The sequence below is a fragment of the Sebastes fasciatus genome, chromosome 13 (assembly GCF_043250625.1).
Source record: "Sebastes fasciatus isolate fSebFas1 chromosome 13, fSebFas1.pri, whole genome shotgun sequence".
Classification (NCBI taxonomy): Eukaryota; Metazoa; Chordata; class Actinopteri; order Perciformes; family Sebastidae; genus Sebastes; species Sebastes fasciatus.
Genome location: NC_133807.1, coordinates 5048278 through 5064236, shown reverse-complemented (window position 1 = coordinate 5064236; position 15959 = coordinate 5048278). Strand labels below are relative to the sequence as shown.

The following is a 15959-nucleotide window of genomic DNA, read 5'->3' as shown; positions in this document are numbered from 1 at the left end:
TATAGAGCAAGAACTCTAGCGTTTCCTTTAAGCCCTCGGTCTGGGGCTCGATCCCAAGAACGGGGGAAGGAGAATAACTCTGGATTCAGCTGTTTTACTCTTCTAATAGCAACCAGCAACAGGTTGTGATGTGTGTTGTGATAAACTGTAAAATGAGCAGTTTTTGGGGGGATTTTTAGATTTGGAAACCGTCCCATCAACACCATCTGCACCCTCCACTGTCTCCGTGCTGAGCTGAGCTGGACCTTCTCTTTCTCTCTCTTTGCTGATTGCGGCAGCTTGTGTATATTTTTGATGTATCATCACATGTCACTCCATCTCCTTTTGTTTTGAAGTTTGTTTAATGAGCTTTATTGCATTACTATCATTAGTGGCTGTGTGTGTGTGTGTGTGTGTGCGGGTGTGTGTGTGTCCACCGTCTCGTTTCCTGTTGAGCTTTGTGATGAGCCCAGCAGCAGTTTCATAGATAAACAAATACAACAGCCTTACAACAATATATACAGTACAATATAATATTTTACTGCCCACACAATATTCCAGCTTCTCAAACTCTATTCAATCTGAGTTGAATTTTCTCCCATACAGAACAAGCAGACAAAACGCTGAGGGCCCCTAAACAGTTCCATGTAGAGTTCATTTCAATCTTAAGATACCTCGTCACAGTATTTGCTCACTCTCTGATCATCAGGAGTTTGGGGCACTCTCAGTGATGCTGTTGCTTTCATTGGAGATTTTGCACGTGCCGACACGGCCTGAACTGTGACAAATCATAAAAGTAAAAAGTGTAAAAAGTTTGACTCAGACTGTGTAGACCTATAATTCCCCAGATGAGCGTTCTTGTATGAATCGAGATCAGTCACATGTCTTCAAGTGTGACTGGCTTCACGTGTTCTTCAGTTTGTTGTTGGATACTTATAAACTGCTTGTAATGTGCAGCATCAGGGTCTTTGGAAGGCCATGGGGGGTGAACCTATGCTGCTCGGGCTGCGGAGGTTGGAGTCGTATGAGCTGGGTGTCATTCCCACGATGCACTCGATCTGGGCCGTCTCCCCGCACAGGAAGTCATCCTCGTCCTCCTTCGAGCCCTGACAAAACAAACCGGGCAACACAAACTCAGTTAATATCACCATGTATTTTTCTTACATCACCACATATGTTTACTTAATCTCAGCACAGTGAAAGGGGACTTAAAGGCACACTCAACCAGTTTTACACCCATCCTATATGTCCATGTCACAGGGAGTAGGAAAACAGCTGTCTAATGTCTTCAGTGGCTCTGGAGGAGCTTTGTCAGCTTGAGCTTGCAGACTACAAATACCAAGTTGTGGAGTTTTGGAAAGACCAGACACAAAGCAGTTGCATTATGGGAAGTGTAAGATCCTGTGTTTTTTTAAGCGTCAACCTATATTACAGACTAAAAGCCAGGATTTTTCAACCTCTACTGCTTTGATACTGATGATTAATGTAAGTGCTGAAACAATTAGTCGATTAATTCATTAAAAATGATCAAATTAAAGATAGGGTTGGTAATCTTGAGAAACTAGCAAGAGTACGCTAGACTTTAAAAATGATCCGAACAAAACACCCAACCCGGTGTTGCCAACTCTTTTCCAATGAAAGTAGCAGCACCAGCTCCAAAAGTCCCTAAATCTAGAGAGAAAGTCGCCAAGTCGGCAACACTGACGGTCCGACCCTCCAGGCCTCCCTCCAAAGACACTCCCCCTAAGCAGCTTGCAGAAGTCTCCGGTGACGCGCAATGAGTGCACGGGCAGAGTGCACGCAGGTAGACACGCAGATAGCCCATCCAATCATAACATTTGGGCCGAATGACCTGATTGGACGGGGTTATTACCGTCCTGCGACAGTCACAGATACCACATTTTTTTTATTTTTTTGTGTCAGAGCATTTGATTTATTGTCGGGATGTAATGAGAATTTCAACTAATATCACAAAAAATGTTTTTGAAGAAGATTACCAACCCTAGCTTTAAATCAACAACTATTTTTTATAATCAATTAATCATAATCATATGTAATTTTGCCCACAGAAAAGACATCATCATTCTGTAGTTCCAGCTTCTCCCGTGTGTTTCTCTGCTTTATACAGTTGTTTAATTCAGTATATGTCTTTGGGATTTGGACTGTTGGTCGAACAAAACAAGTGAAACAGTAATGGGTTTTTACTATTTCTGACATTTTATGGACAAAATGATTAAACAAGAAAATAATCAATAATAAAAAATAATGGTTAGTAGTCCCTAATACTTAAAAAAAAAAAAACTTTATGGCAGAGCAATAGTAAATAGTAAATAGTAATCACCTGTTGTCGTGTTTTGGTGGGAAGCAGCTCCGTGTCTGATAGTTCCTCCCAGACCTGGTACAGTGGCTCAATCAGCTGACTAGACCTGCACACAAACACACACACATCTTTGAGATCTTTGTTCATGCAGTTTGAGTTTCCTTGTCCAGACGTGCTAGCTGGAGTCCAACACCTCCTGTTTCCCACAGGACTCACTGTCTTCTAGGAGCTATCATTTATGAACATTGCACAAGTTAGCAACAAAACTAAAAATTTCCGCCTCACGGTTGTACGCCTCCGCCAACCTGTCAGGTTGCAGTTTACATCCATGTCTGTTCAAAATGTCATCATTTTATCCTGTTAGACATTTGCGTGAAATTGTCACAATTCCTATTAGCATAGGAATTCTTGAGTTACGGCCAAAAGCGTGTTTTGTGAGGTCACAGGGACCTTTGACCTTTCACCACCAAAATCTAATTGGTTCATCTTTGAGTCCAAGTGGACGTTTGTGCCAAATTTATTTCCTCCAGGCGTTCCTGAGATATCGTATTCACGAGAATGGAACAGACGGACGGACAGACAACCTGAAAACGTAATGCCTCCGGCCCGCCACGACGGTCGGCGGCGGCGCGGAGCAATAACAATCACACCACATGGTCCGGGTGTCGTGGAACACGGAGTACTTAAGAATGAACGTTAAAGTCCGGGTAAAGTAAAATACACGATGCCTGTCAATCACGTTCGATCATGTGTGTGTCGGTGGTGCGAGCAACAGGACGCTGACTGTCGTTGACTTAACGGCGACAGGTGTCAGTGACACAAGCAATTTCTGATTCTTACAGAGAATTAAAAAAAAAGATAAATGTAATAATTTCCAAAATTCACAACATGGCTTTATCTAACAAAATATTCTGCTTCAATCCTTATTTGTTGGCGTTCATTCTTTCAAAAACAACATTTTCACTGCGGTCAAAAAACACAAAAACAGAGGCCTGTATTAAAGGGGCGGTCTAGTGGCACCATAAACTACCACAATATCATATCATAACAAGAGTATTAAATACTTGACAAATCTCCCTTTAAGGTACATTTTGAACAGATAAAAAATATGCGATTAAACGCGATTAACTCTCTTAATCGACTGACAGCCCTACTAATTCTATATACAGTACTTGGCGATATTTTTAATGTTTAAAATTTGGCTGGATGGTTAATAACACATTTTCCTGTGGTGTCACAAACTCAACACATTTTTTTTTTTTTGCTTTACCTGGATTTTAATGTCACGGATGAGATTATCCCTTTAAAGATTAACATTAGATAAGAGTTTTTCTTTCAACAGTTTCCAATACATTTGTGTTTCTTTAGAAGAGGTTAAGGTGAAGGCTGAACGCTCGTCTACTCAGCTTCCCACTGAAGCCATTAAAACGTAGTTTGAAATGTAACACCACTGGGTCAAAACTGGGTCAGAGGGGAGTGTTAGAGATATGCCCCAAAACCATTTCATCACAGAGAATAACCAGCCAGTGTACCTCTTGAGCAGGTAGGGGTCGAAGGGGAAGAAGCTGTCCAGGGGGTTTGTGTTGGTGCTCACACTGTCTCCTCCTGCAGAGCTGCGGACCACCGGCAGCACGAGGCGATTGTTCCTCTCTATGATGGTGTAGCAGAACACCACCTGATACGTCCTGCAACACACAAATACAACAGCTGCTGTGAATGAGACCAGGGAGGGGAACTTCCAACTCGGGCTGGGCGTATATGGCTTATAGATAATATCTCCATATTTTTGTTGTTTTTTTCGAGAGTTTCTATTTTAACTGGTGCAGCTTTTCTTGCCTTTGCCTAGCGGCCCAGGAAACTCACAGACCGATTGCATGCATTGTAAATCTTCTCACGTGATGCTACTCAGCCAATCAAAACTGTGCATTCCAATAAACATTTTGACTCGCATCAGTGAGTAACGGCCGGGCCAGACCGCCCGCGTGAGCAGCACGCAGCAGCTGCGGACTTGGTTGTTTTTTTATAGAGATTCGAGGTCTCGCCTATTTTTACCGCAAGTGGCGCGCGGTTCACAGCAACAACAGACAGTGAAAGTGATCGTTTGATAGTATATTGACATCATACCAGCAACTTTACTACAGTTTCTAATTTCTGTATCTGTAGAATATGTCACAGACATGAAAACAGTTACGATTTACTTTTAAATCCACACTTCCTGCTTTCGTTTTTAAAATAAAAGCCCTCAAGCATTCTTTCTGTGGACAGAATTCCTTGTCAACACAAGGCTGTTATTCTGAAATATTTACAGGACAGTGTTGTAGAAAATGCAGTGACTTGTAGGGCTCCATGAATGAATAAAGTACAGGGTTTTAATTGTGGATTATTACAAACTTTCTAAAGTTTTTAGTCACAAACTTTCTAATTTTAAAGGAAAACAGTACACATCAAGATGTTTCTGAAAACATTTGAGGCGAGAAGGGAAGAAGAAGACGTTCTGAAGATATCAGAACGTTAGGAAAAATACAACCTTCCCAGCTGTAAGAACCAGCTGGTTGTTAATCTAAATGCATTTACAGGACGGAAGCCGGTAATTACTATCAGAATTAAACCCACTCAGCATGGTGCATGTAAGCATGGATAACTGGAGCCCATGACAGAACAGGGACAGGGTGTATGTACCTGGTGATGGCAGCAAACATGCTGGTGACTGAAGGCAGGCACACTTTGAGGGGGTTCAGCTGACACATCACCACCCGCTCCAGGTTCAGACTCTGCAGGTACTCCAGACCTGTCACACAAACAAAGAGGGACATCTGGTTATTGCTTGTTACAAAACTACATGCTCTGATATCATTATTTGATGTAGATTTGCCTCCATGGTTTTATTTTTTATTATTATTTTGGGCTGTTGGTTGGCAAAGTTGGCTATTTGAAAATATCACATGGCTGTTACTTGAGGTCATTTTTGAAAATGTATACACTAGATTTAATGGCTTGATTTTCATTAAATTTGTGATATTGAACAAGCAAAAGCACCTGAATCTTTGAATTTTGAAGCAGCGAATATTATTCTCTACTCTCTTGTGCTTCTATTTGAGAGTCAGAATGTATCATCAGTTCATTTGATAAACCATGTAACACTCTAATATGTCTCGCTTGCAATTAATCCTAAAACCCTGGTGTCAATGGGTTTTTCAGCAGTTTGTGATTTTGTTAAATCCTATTAACCCCCTGAGACCCTTTCGGTTTTACTGTCTTTCAGAGGCTGTAGCAGGTTTAGTTTTAGAGCTACAGTGAAGATACATATATTACACGAAACTGGGAAAACCTAAGGAATCCATTGGTACCAAAAATACCAAAATGTCATACTAGCTTGTCAGGAAGGAGGCTAAATAACATTCAAAAATTTTGGCTAAATTTTGGCAAGGAAAAACGGTCATGGCCATTGTCAAAGGGGTCCCTTGACCTCAAGATATGTGAATGAAAATGGGTTCTATGGGTACCCACGAGTCTATTCTAAAACGGTGTATTTGAATATTTCTGCATACTGGGATCCCTAAACAGTCTTGGAATTACATAAATTGGGTATCACTGTAAAGCTGAAACTCTTGTGGATCCAATGAGCTCAACTGTATTCATGTGTGATGATGTTAGTCTCCATAGTAGACATTTCATTGTAGTGAGACCATTGTTTTTAAACTTGACCTCACTGTATAAAATGACCTTTGGTGACCTCTAGGATAATCACAGCCTCATGAAACTTTACAACCACAAACTACAGACCTAGAGCATTCAGAGGATGGATGGATTTCCTAGCTAGATTGACAATAAGGGGGTTTCTGAGCAGTTTACACAACAGAAGCGCTCGCCATCCAATTTCCGAAAACAATGCAATTCAGGCAGAAATCTCCAAATGTCAAAAGTTTTTGATATCAAATCACAGCATGGCTTTTTTTATGGTGTTCCTCAAGGTCTTGGTGTCTTAATGTGGTATTTTGGAGGGATTACTGATCATTTTTTATCAATTGTCAAGTGGTAGAAATGGTTAAATTTAGCAACAAATCTTTGTAACAAACGGTATCAACCCAAAAATTGCAGATCATAATGTTCTAAACCCTTGTATACTTTCACTATTTATTTTAATTCATTAATTAATTAGTGTTTATTTCTGATATTTCAGAACAATTTGACACACAGTGCATCTCAAATTAATCTTCAGGTCCCCAGCTTTCAGATGATGTTCACCACTTCTATGTGACATCTAGTGTTGACCTGCTATCTCCCCCTAAAGACCCCCTGTACCCCCCTAAAAATTACAAAAGAAATGGGTCCATGGTGGTCTCAGAGGGTTTAAAGTGTAGAAATCTTGTATTTTAAAAGCCAATTTCATACACTGATGAGCTTGGATTGGTTGTTTGGTTGGTCTGTGTGGTTAGACACACTTTAAGAACCATCCGTGATGTCAGAACCGTATGAAACGCAGACATTCAGACGAGCAGCAGATGAGGCGGAGTGAGATCACAGGTGTGTGTACCTTTCTTCATGTTGCCCTCCAGCATGGCTCTGTGTCTGAAGATGAGCGTGTAGAAGACGGCCTGGCAGGCGGTGTAGAAGGGTCCGTGCAGGCTGATGTCGCAGCAGGCTTGTCTGCCGCTGTTGTCCTGGCTGTCGATGTAGCGATGGATCCAGGAGAGCAGCAGGTCCAGACAGGCCCGCACGGTGCTGACCACAGAGGGGAAGGAGGACACTGGATTAGAACATTGGTCACAGAGGAGTAAGCCGCTCGCTTTGGCTTTCTGTGTTCTTTAAATGAACTCACAGCACGGGGATGAACTTGGCTCGGGCCAGGAAGCTCCCCAGGTACCCGGCGGCGGCCTGGCGGAGGACAGCGGGCTGAGCGGGACTCTGCAGGATCTTCCACAGGTGATCCAGGAGGGCCTCGGCCAAAGCCTGGGGACACAGAGAGTACAGTACATACAGGAGTCCAGATAGGCCTCGTCTCATAAAGGAGCATCAGAGTAGATGAATAAGTCAAGTAGACCTGGTCTTCATAAGAAAAAATGGTTTTAATCTCAATGTGACTTCCTAGTTAAATAAAGGTTATGATGATGGTCTCCAAATTGAAATATCTGTCTCTTTAGCTGCTAACTGCTCCACTAACCGTCTAACCAGTCTCTGTCGGTCTGTCCAAGTCGAGTCACCTGACCTCAGTCCAACTAATCATGTGTCTCACTGCTGCTGACCACCAGACTGAAGGTAAAATGCTGCATACTGCTTTTTCCCTATCATCGTTACACATAGACTCATGCACAGTGTGGGAAGCACTGACCACTCTGAAGCTGCAGAGGTAGAAGAGTGTGTACTGGACGTGGCAGGAGGCATGTGTTGGCAGAATGAGCTTGTCAAACACACTCAACAACTCTCTGTACAGATCCTTAGTCCTTTCCACGTGAAAAGAGCCTGAGAGAGAGAAAACAGAGGAAGAGGATGACACACTAACAGCCAAAAAAACATTCACTACACAAGGATGCAAAAGCTTCCAAGCACAAAAAAGTACATTTTACATTTTCTTTGATTCAAAAAAATATTCTTTCAAATATATTTCACTCAGTCAGAGCCTCCCTAAACTCTTCCTGTTATTGATCAGTCCTGTTAATGGAAATATGGTCTCAACTCTGTGAAAGCTGTGTTATTCAGCTACCGTTGACATGGCAGACGTCCTTGATATAAGCCATCAGTACAGCCATGAGAGTGTCCAGCCTATCAGCCACCGGGTGGGCCATCACAGCCGGCCTGGAGGGCTGATCTGCAGACATGTCCTCATCCTGACAGACACACACATACACACACACACACACAAAGAGGCTGTCAAGGAAGGAGGAATAAAGGGTGGATTCTTTTTTTGAACAAATTCAGAAAGCAATCAGGGTTCATTTTAACAAACTGTACAAAGACAACACACCCCGGTCCACTTATCGCTATCTATTGTGATATGTTGATGTGATTTACTTTCTTGCAACCCAGAGGAACCATCAAACCAGTGCTGGTTGTTACCATGTCAAAGAGTCCTTCCTCACTGCGCTCCTCTGCCCGCTGGTTCCGCACTGCGTTCTCCTCTGCCTCCTCGATGTCTGACCGGGATGCACTCACCTGAAATATACCACACACACACACACACACACACACTGTTACAGACAGGAGGAGACACACAAACTGCACTATCTTCCAGTGGAGGACATCATGTATGGTAAACGGTAAATGGATTTGTATTTCGATAGCTCCTTTCTAGTCTTCCGACCACTCAAAGCGCTTTACGCTACATGTCGGCATTCACACACACACACACACACACACACACACACACACACACACACACACACACACACACACACACACACACACACACACACACACACACACACACACACACACACACACACACACACACACACACACACACACACACACACACACACACGCACACACACACACACACGCACACACACACACACGCGCACACACGCGCACACACGCGCACACACGCGCACACACGCGCACACACGCACACACGCACACACACACTGATGGCAGAGGCTGCCATGCGAGGTGTTAACCTGCCCATCAGGATCTAATCTGAATACTCATTCGCACACCAATGGCTAAGCCTTCAGGAGCAATTTGGCACAACAGGAAGGCCTCTTACACATCTTTCTGCTACAAATACAAATAGCTAAAGCTCAGTGACAACCTCACTGAAGACAAACAGTGCCACTGGGGGGTTTCCTGCCTCCAGAGACCATATCCACCTTCCACAGAGTCTGTTGAATATAACCCTTCTATTTGGAGTTGAACCACTTACATCCAGTTTGAGCATCCTTCCGACGATCACCTCCAGTACATCTCGTCGAATTGACGGTATGTACGTGGTCACCCTCAGGAGGTTGTGGACGTAACATTCCTGCAGAGAGCAACAAACCATCAATCAACAGAACACTACTGTGTCAAACTAATACTTTATCAATTATTCACCGCGTGTTACCTCGAATTCGTGAAGAAAACTTAGTTTTTCTCACATGCCTCCATGGTGAACGAAGAATCCAAAAAACGGGAGTCTTGATGAATTACAAACTCTAACACAACTTGTGCAGTATGATCCAAGTCTCAACTTATCCAGTCGTACGCTCGCTACTTCCCTGACACATGCATCTTCATGAAAACGCTCGGAAGTGTTTTAATAGTCAGGTTTTAGCAAAGGTGCATGTGTTTGGGATTATAGTCTGAGAGTTTGTAAACGGATGTTTTGATATAGTTTTGCTGTTGTTAAACACGGCCCCCACTTACTGAAATTCATCAAGACATTTCTCAGTTTTTTGGATTCTTCGTTCACCGTGGACGCATGCGAGAAAAACAAAACTTCTCTTCAAGAATTCAAGGTAACACGCGGCGAGTAACGGATATACAAATGGTCATTTTGGGAAGTGAATATTCCTTTAATGATGCAGATCAGAATTTACTGTTCTGTACTTTTTCTAGACCCCGCCTATGTCCGATATGTGTTCAGATAGAGACAGAGGAGTACGAGACAATGTTGTACACAATATGTTACAATATACAGTACATGTATGTATAATGTGTATCAGGTCGGAGCGACAAAATATTTTTCATAATGAAAAGGATGCTTTTGTGGCAAGTAAAGTACTGTTCTGAGCGTGCTGATCAGTGCTGTCAGTGGTGTATGAAGTGAGGCACAGTTCAGCCGTCTCTCACCAGGGTTCTGGAGGATTTCTGTACAAAGGGGAAGTTCTCTTGCAGAATGGGCATCAGAAAGCGACTCGTGCTGAAAGAAGAGGACAAACCTTTACAGTACAGAGCAGAACAGCAGGGCGGGAAATGACTGGTGCATAATGCATGCTGGTACTGTATTTATACATATGTGCACAGCTAGACAGCATTTTTAAAAACAATGATCCACAGTAATAATAACTGACAGCAGCCGGTCAAAGTAAAAATGGTCATTGGTTTTTCAGTAATGCTGTTGTTTTTTATTTATTTTTAATTATTGATACTAGAGCTGTCTGCACTTTACTTTACTACCGCGGCCCTGCTTCACACCCACTGCTATCATTATCAGCCTTATTTATATTAATATTGCTGATACTATCACTGCTATTATTATTAGTAGCATTTGTATTGCTATTATTATTACTGCTGTTACTATTATCACTGTATCATATCCACCGCTATTGATTATTATTAGTCCTATTTCTATTATTATTATAGCTGTTGTAGTATTATTGTGTTTGCTGTGCATCTCTCTCTCTCTGTCTCTGTCTCTCAACCTGTCTTGAGATAACTTCTGTTATGATTTGACACTATATGAAAATAAATTGAATTGAACATAACCAAAGTATAAAGGTAAATCTTTACTATTGATGGGTAAAAACATTCCTACTAAGACAAGAAGAAGAAGAAGAAGTGACTTACGATGGAACGTATCTGGTGATGAGCTGCAGCGCCTGGTGGCACTGATTAAAGTTTCTGGGGAGGTCTTAACAAATCAAAAGGGGAAGTAGAGAGTTTGTATTTAACATTCAGCATTCAATTATTTGTATTCAATCAGAGAATTTGAGGATGAGGGCACCTACTTTCATCTTCATCATCTGAATCGGAGATATCGACCCCTCCTTCGCAGATGGTCACTCTCTCTGGAAACAAACACACATGTTATTTCTCCATGAGTCACTGATGGTGGGATACAGCAAACGCATTATACAGCTACTGTTCATCCTTCATGCCTTCAGATGTGAACTCACACCAAACTGACAGTCAGGCAAACTGACAGATAACCAACATTACTTCGCTACTTTGACACCACTGTGAGAGCTTGGATTCCGTATTTTACTGTATAAACTTTGGATTCTTGTACCGGCCGTCAGGGGAACCTACTGGGAGTGAAGTGGGAGACCACCATCTTGAGGCAGGCACACAGGTAGACAGTCTGTGCTGAGACCAGGTTGCCGAGGAAGGCCATGTACTCCTCCACCACAGCCTGGCTCCGGCCCACCCACGGAAGCCTCTAGAAAAACACAAACACACACACGACCAGCGGAGAGTTTGATTGATTAATCAATAACCAAAATAGTTGCTCATTTGTTTTCTATTGACTAACTGGTTCACAAGGCCCTCGTGGTGGTTTACCTACCCTCATGCAGTGGAATATGATGAGCTACAATAAGCACCGTTCAAACTATCTATCACCCACTTGTCTTTTCATACTCACCAAGATAGTATAGATGAGCTGTTCATGGTCCTTTGTTAGCTGGGTCACAGAACTCCGAAATTCCTGTAGCCAGTTGATGATCTGAGCATCCTGTCAGAGGAGAGAGCTCACTATGAACAAACTCACATGACACATGGTGAGCTGTTTTAACATTTAAAAGCTAGACTCGATATATATTGCAGATATCTGTAATTCAATTCTTCCTAGTCATAGAGAACATTTCAGATATCCACAACATCATTCTCTCTAGGACAAATCACGTCACTTTTTCTATTCATGTGTATTAGGCTTTCAATTTGTGATATCCACAATTGCATTTTTGATATCTAGAATGAACATTCTGGATATCTGCAATAGAATCTTACTAGAAAGAGCTCCCATTTCAGATATCTACAATCTACTTGTTACTGTCAATGACTCGCGAACTCCAATCAAATGGTCAAACTAGGCAGCGCTGATCAAATATGAATCAATATTCTGTTACGTTAATGCCTATTTCTCTTCTCAAATGTTCTCAGAAACATCTTGTAGTGCACTGTTTAGCTGTAAAATAAGAAAGTTTGTGACCCGGCAGCCATGTTGAGATCTGTTGAGGAAATACCAAGCACCGCCCACCAGCCGGAGCACAACCAATAGGAACACTCTCTCTCTCTCTCTCTCTCTCTCTCTCTGAAATAACCTGTGATTGGTCAAAGTCTCCCGTCACGGGCTAGATTTTCTAAAGCATTAAAACAGAGCCATGAGGAGGTGCAGAAGTCTAGTTTTCTCTCACAACACTTGAATCAAGATGCTGAAAGGTTATTATGGAATTTTTGCCCAATAATGCCAGAAATATTCTGCCTACGGAAGCATTAAATGTTAAAACTTGCCAAACATGTCATGGCTTATTGTTATTACACAGATCCACACTGCAATCGTCCACTGTACCTTAATCTCGGGATCAGCCAGCTGATGTTTCAGCAGTTCGTAGTCACTAGAGTCTCCCTTCAAAACAAGAAGACAAAGAGCAAATCACACACGTTAAACTGCCGACCAGTTCACGCTGTCCTTGTTAACAAAACGTCCTCATTTATCATTAACACCTTCCAGAGATGTCAGTGTTCAAATGGTTAACGTTACCGAACATCACTTCAATAAATACAGTCTTTAAACAGCATTTTTTGTATCTTTATTTATTCAGGGGGAGGCTCACTGAGAGCAATGCTCTCTTTTTCAGGAACTCCCTGCTCACATTCACCCAGTTACACATTCACACCTGGAAGCTGCCTAGTACAACCACAGTCTGATCTGCTGGTGCCTTGCTCAAGGGCACCTCAGTGGTGATAATGAGGGAGGTGCTTTTTCACTTTCCCTACCCAGATTTATCTTGCCGGTCCGGGGTATTGAACCGGCGACCTTCCGGTCTCAAGATCGCTTCTCTAACCTTTAGGTCACCACTGCCCCAGTGATAACTTGTAATTTGTAATTTAGCCAATATAAAAGTGGACTGACATGTTACCACTCACCTGTTTGTGTTTAGCCAATGTTTCCACAACGCTGCCCCCAAACCTGACCGTCTTAACGGGAGGAGAGTTCAGAAAGTCCCGAGAGTCTATCTCCATGTTTCACTGCGCTCAGTCAGACTGTACCGCTGCTGTTAATCTAACGTCAGCTGTCTTTACGCTAAGAGATCCAGCGGAGGAGGAAAAGACGGTCTGGTTTCATGTTTATCCAGTAAAGTCATTGACAGTGGAGTGTTTAAGGACAACGTTAATTATTTTGTAGAGTTATTAGAGTGTTTTGAGAGTAACTGCCTGACTAAGCAGTAAATATTAAGCCCATGTGTTCACGAGAGGAAGAGAACCTCTTGTTTACGGAAGTGAATACGGGACACCGGTGCCGCATTCAAAGTCTTCCCCATGAGCTCGACTCATAGGGCAATAGGTTCCGGTCGGCCAACAAGTGTGTGATTCTCTGCCTCAGGGAAGAAACTATAAACGGAGAGTCTTTAAACCAGTGGTCTCAAACTCAATTTACCTGGGGGCCGCTGGAGGCAGAGTCTGGGTGAGGCTGGGCCGCATCAGGTATTCCACAAAAAAAGCTTTGTTAAAAAAAACAACAATCTTCTCAAACGTCATTATTAACAGTTCTTTAACTTGAATGGGTTCTTCTGAACATGAACTGTCCTGAACATTAATGGAACATTGAAGAACATGAACGGTTCTTCTGAACATGGCCTCTATTGCGTCTCCCACTTTTCCTGAAATTGTCTGTGCTCGTCACCAACATTTCTCTTCACTGCAGGCTTTGAAAAAGACATGATTGGGGCTGTGTGACAAGATATATATTCATTCCACTTGGTGTCACTCCGCAATAAAGTTGTGCCTGCTGTGTTTGTGTTGCTCTGCAATTACACCACCAAACCGCTAGTTGGCGGCGGCGTCTCTATGAGTTTCCTCTTCTTCTTGTACTACAAACAGAAACTGAGCGGAGTTGGAGCTAATAACTGTTGAACCACAGAACTTTTACATTACTGCAACGCCGAAAAGAGAAAATATATCTGAGTGGATTTGTGTGAACAAACATTGAAAAGATGGAGGCAGAGAGAAGTAGAACTTGGTCCTGGCCGCTCAGCATCGCTGAGAGACTGGACCAATCACAGCTGTTGCGGTCTGCGTCGCCGCGACGTGTAGTTACATTTCTAGAGAGGTGCACGTCAGGCTACGGCGTCGATTCAACGCAGAAGTATAAATCAAGCTTTAATCGAGTTTATGCGATGTTACACGGGCGCCGCCACAGTTGTTGTGAAATGTTTCTCTGCTTGCATCAAGCCCGGCCGATTGCCCGCCCCCGGGAGCCATATACCCCACTGTGATTGGTAGGTTCGTTCAGCTCGGGCTCGCGCAACAAAGGGACCTTCCACGGCAAACTGCCATTCACATAAAACTCGCGGGCCGAGGGCGCCTGGTTAGCTCAGTTGGTAGAGCGGGCGCCCATGTAACAAGACTTGGTCCTGACCGCGGCGGCCTGGGTTCGAATCCGGCCTGTGGCCCTTTCCGCATCCACTCTCTCTCTCCCCCCTTTCCAAGACTCTATCCACTGTCCTGTCAATAAAAATGAAAAAATGCCCCCAAAAAAACTTTATAAAAAACTTTATAAAAAAAAAAAAAAAATTTGCGGGCCGCACTAACATTAAACTTTCATATCAAGGTGGGGGCCACAAAATATCGTCTTGCGGGCCGCAATTGGCCCGCGGGCCGCGAGTTTGAGACCCCTGCTTTAAACCCTTGAGAAGCACACACTTTTTGTGACCAAGCCAAAACAAATGTTTACTGTTACCCTTGAGCAATAATCTGGCAAAACTGTCATCTCATCAATATACATATTGTATTTTTATATTTTATATTGTATTATCTTTTATAAATATATTTTTTTAATATTTATATGGCACTATCTCTTTTTTTATGTATTATCTTTTTTAGCACCTCTGGGATTGTCACAATCTAATTTCGTTGTACTACACAATAACAATAAAGGGCTTGAATCTTGAATCTTGAACCATTTTGAATACAGACATCATAAAACCAAACATGGACATATCCAATAAATGAATGAAGTATGAAAAATGAACACACATGTTGTAATGAATACATCTGGAGAAATCAAACAATAAGAGAATGAGGACAACCCCAAAATGAATGTGGTGTGGGGCTGCTGAATCATCAAATACACCACTTGTCCCACTTCTCCCTCTTTGTCGATGTCGATTATGTCAATGACAAGGTCCAAACTTATTTCCACAGGATCATGTTTCACACAAACCTTCAATAGATTGCATATGAAGTGGTGACATTTTCTGAATGAGGGATCTCGTTTTACTGCTCCAGGCTGATAGACTATATAAAAAAGGGGCTACATATCAGGGTAATAGGCTACTTATGTACCAATACGTAGCTGAGTGCACTGTCTTTTTTTTATACTACCACTAGGAGTCGCCTAAGTGATATTTTCAAATCCTACACACAGCAGTTTTAGAAAAAGAAACAGTTGGAGGAGACATTGTGAGGCTCTAGTCGTGCAGTTTGAGACTAATCATACATGGGATGTCTGAAATATATGTTTTATATATATTCTATATTTTACAATCGTAAGATAGTAAAATGAAAAAATTATGCTTTCTTACAACAAGACTTATTGTCAACATTTTATATTTCTCAATTTGCATCAAACACATGCGGTCCATCCCAGCCTGCCTTTGAGAGGCTGTTCCTCCACCTCCCCTTACGAAAACGTAGTATACTTCAACTTATTATTATGAAGTAAACTTAAGTAAAGGTTAAGTATATTTCCCAAGAATACATTATGTAGTAAGTATACTAATAACAATGTACTAGTAGTATA

At 42.3% G+C, this 15959-nt stretch overlaps 1 protein-coding gene across 1 annotated transcript; it reads right to left on the bottom strand.

Moving 5' to 3' along the window:
• Positions 1 to 503: 503 nt before the first annotated feature.
• Positions 504 to 13470, bottom strand: rrn3 (RRN3 homolog, RNA polymerase I transcription factor). Its single transcript, XM_074655044.1, has 17 exons — positions 13085 to 13470; positions 12507 to 12563; positions 11580 to 11669; positions 11246 to 11375; positions 10945 to 11004; positions 10784 to 10847; positions 10067 to 10136; positions 9159 to 9257; positions 8354 to 8449; positions 8001 to 8124; positions 7629 to 7759; positions 7119 to 7249; positions 6834 to 7021; positions 4979 to 5087; positions 3832 to 3984; positions 2321 to 2405; positions 504 to 1085 (listed from the first exon to the last, which is right to left on the bottom strand). Exons 1-17 carry the CDS (start codon positions 13178 to 13180, stop codon positions 939 to 941), a joined length of 1830 nt encoding a protein of 609 aa, XP_074511145.1. The 5' UTR covers positions 13181 to 13470; the 3' UTR covers positions 504 to 938.
• Between the last annotated feature and the right edge of the window lie 2489 nt (positions 13471 to 15959).

Excerpts from the sequence above, each read along its gene's own strand:
- rrn3 (XM_074655044.1), bottom strand. The coding sequence starts at position 13,180 with ATGGAGATAGACTCTCGGGACTTTCTGAACTCTCCTCCCGTTAAGACG. Across the intron at positions 8,450-9,158 it reads GAAGGATGCTCAAACTGGAT|GTGAGTGCATCCCGGTCAGA; the intron begins GTAAGTGGTTCA and ends GGTATATTTCAG. Across the intron at positions 7,250-7,628 it reads ACCTCTGCAGCTTCAGAGTG|GCTTTGGCCGAGGCCCTCCT; the intron begins GTCAGTGCTTCC and ends CTGTGTCCCCAG.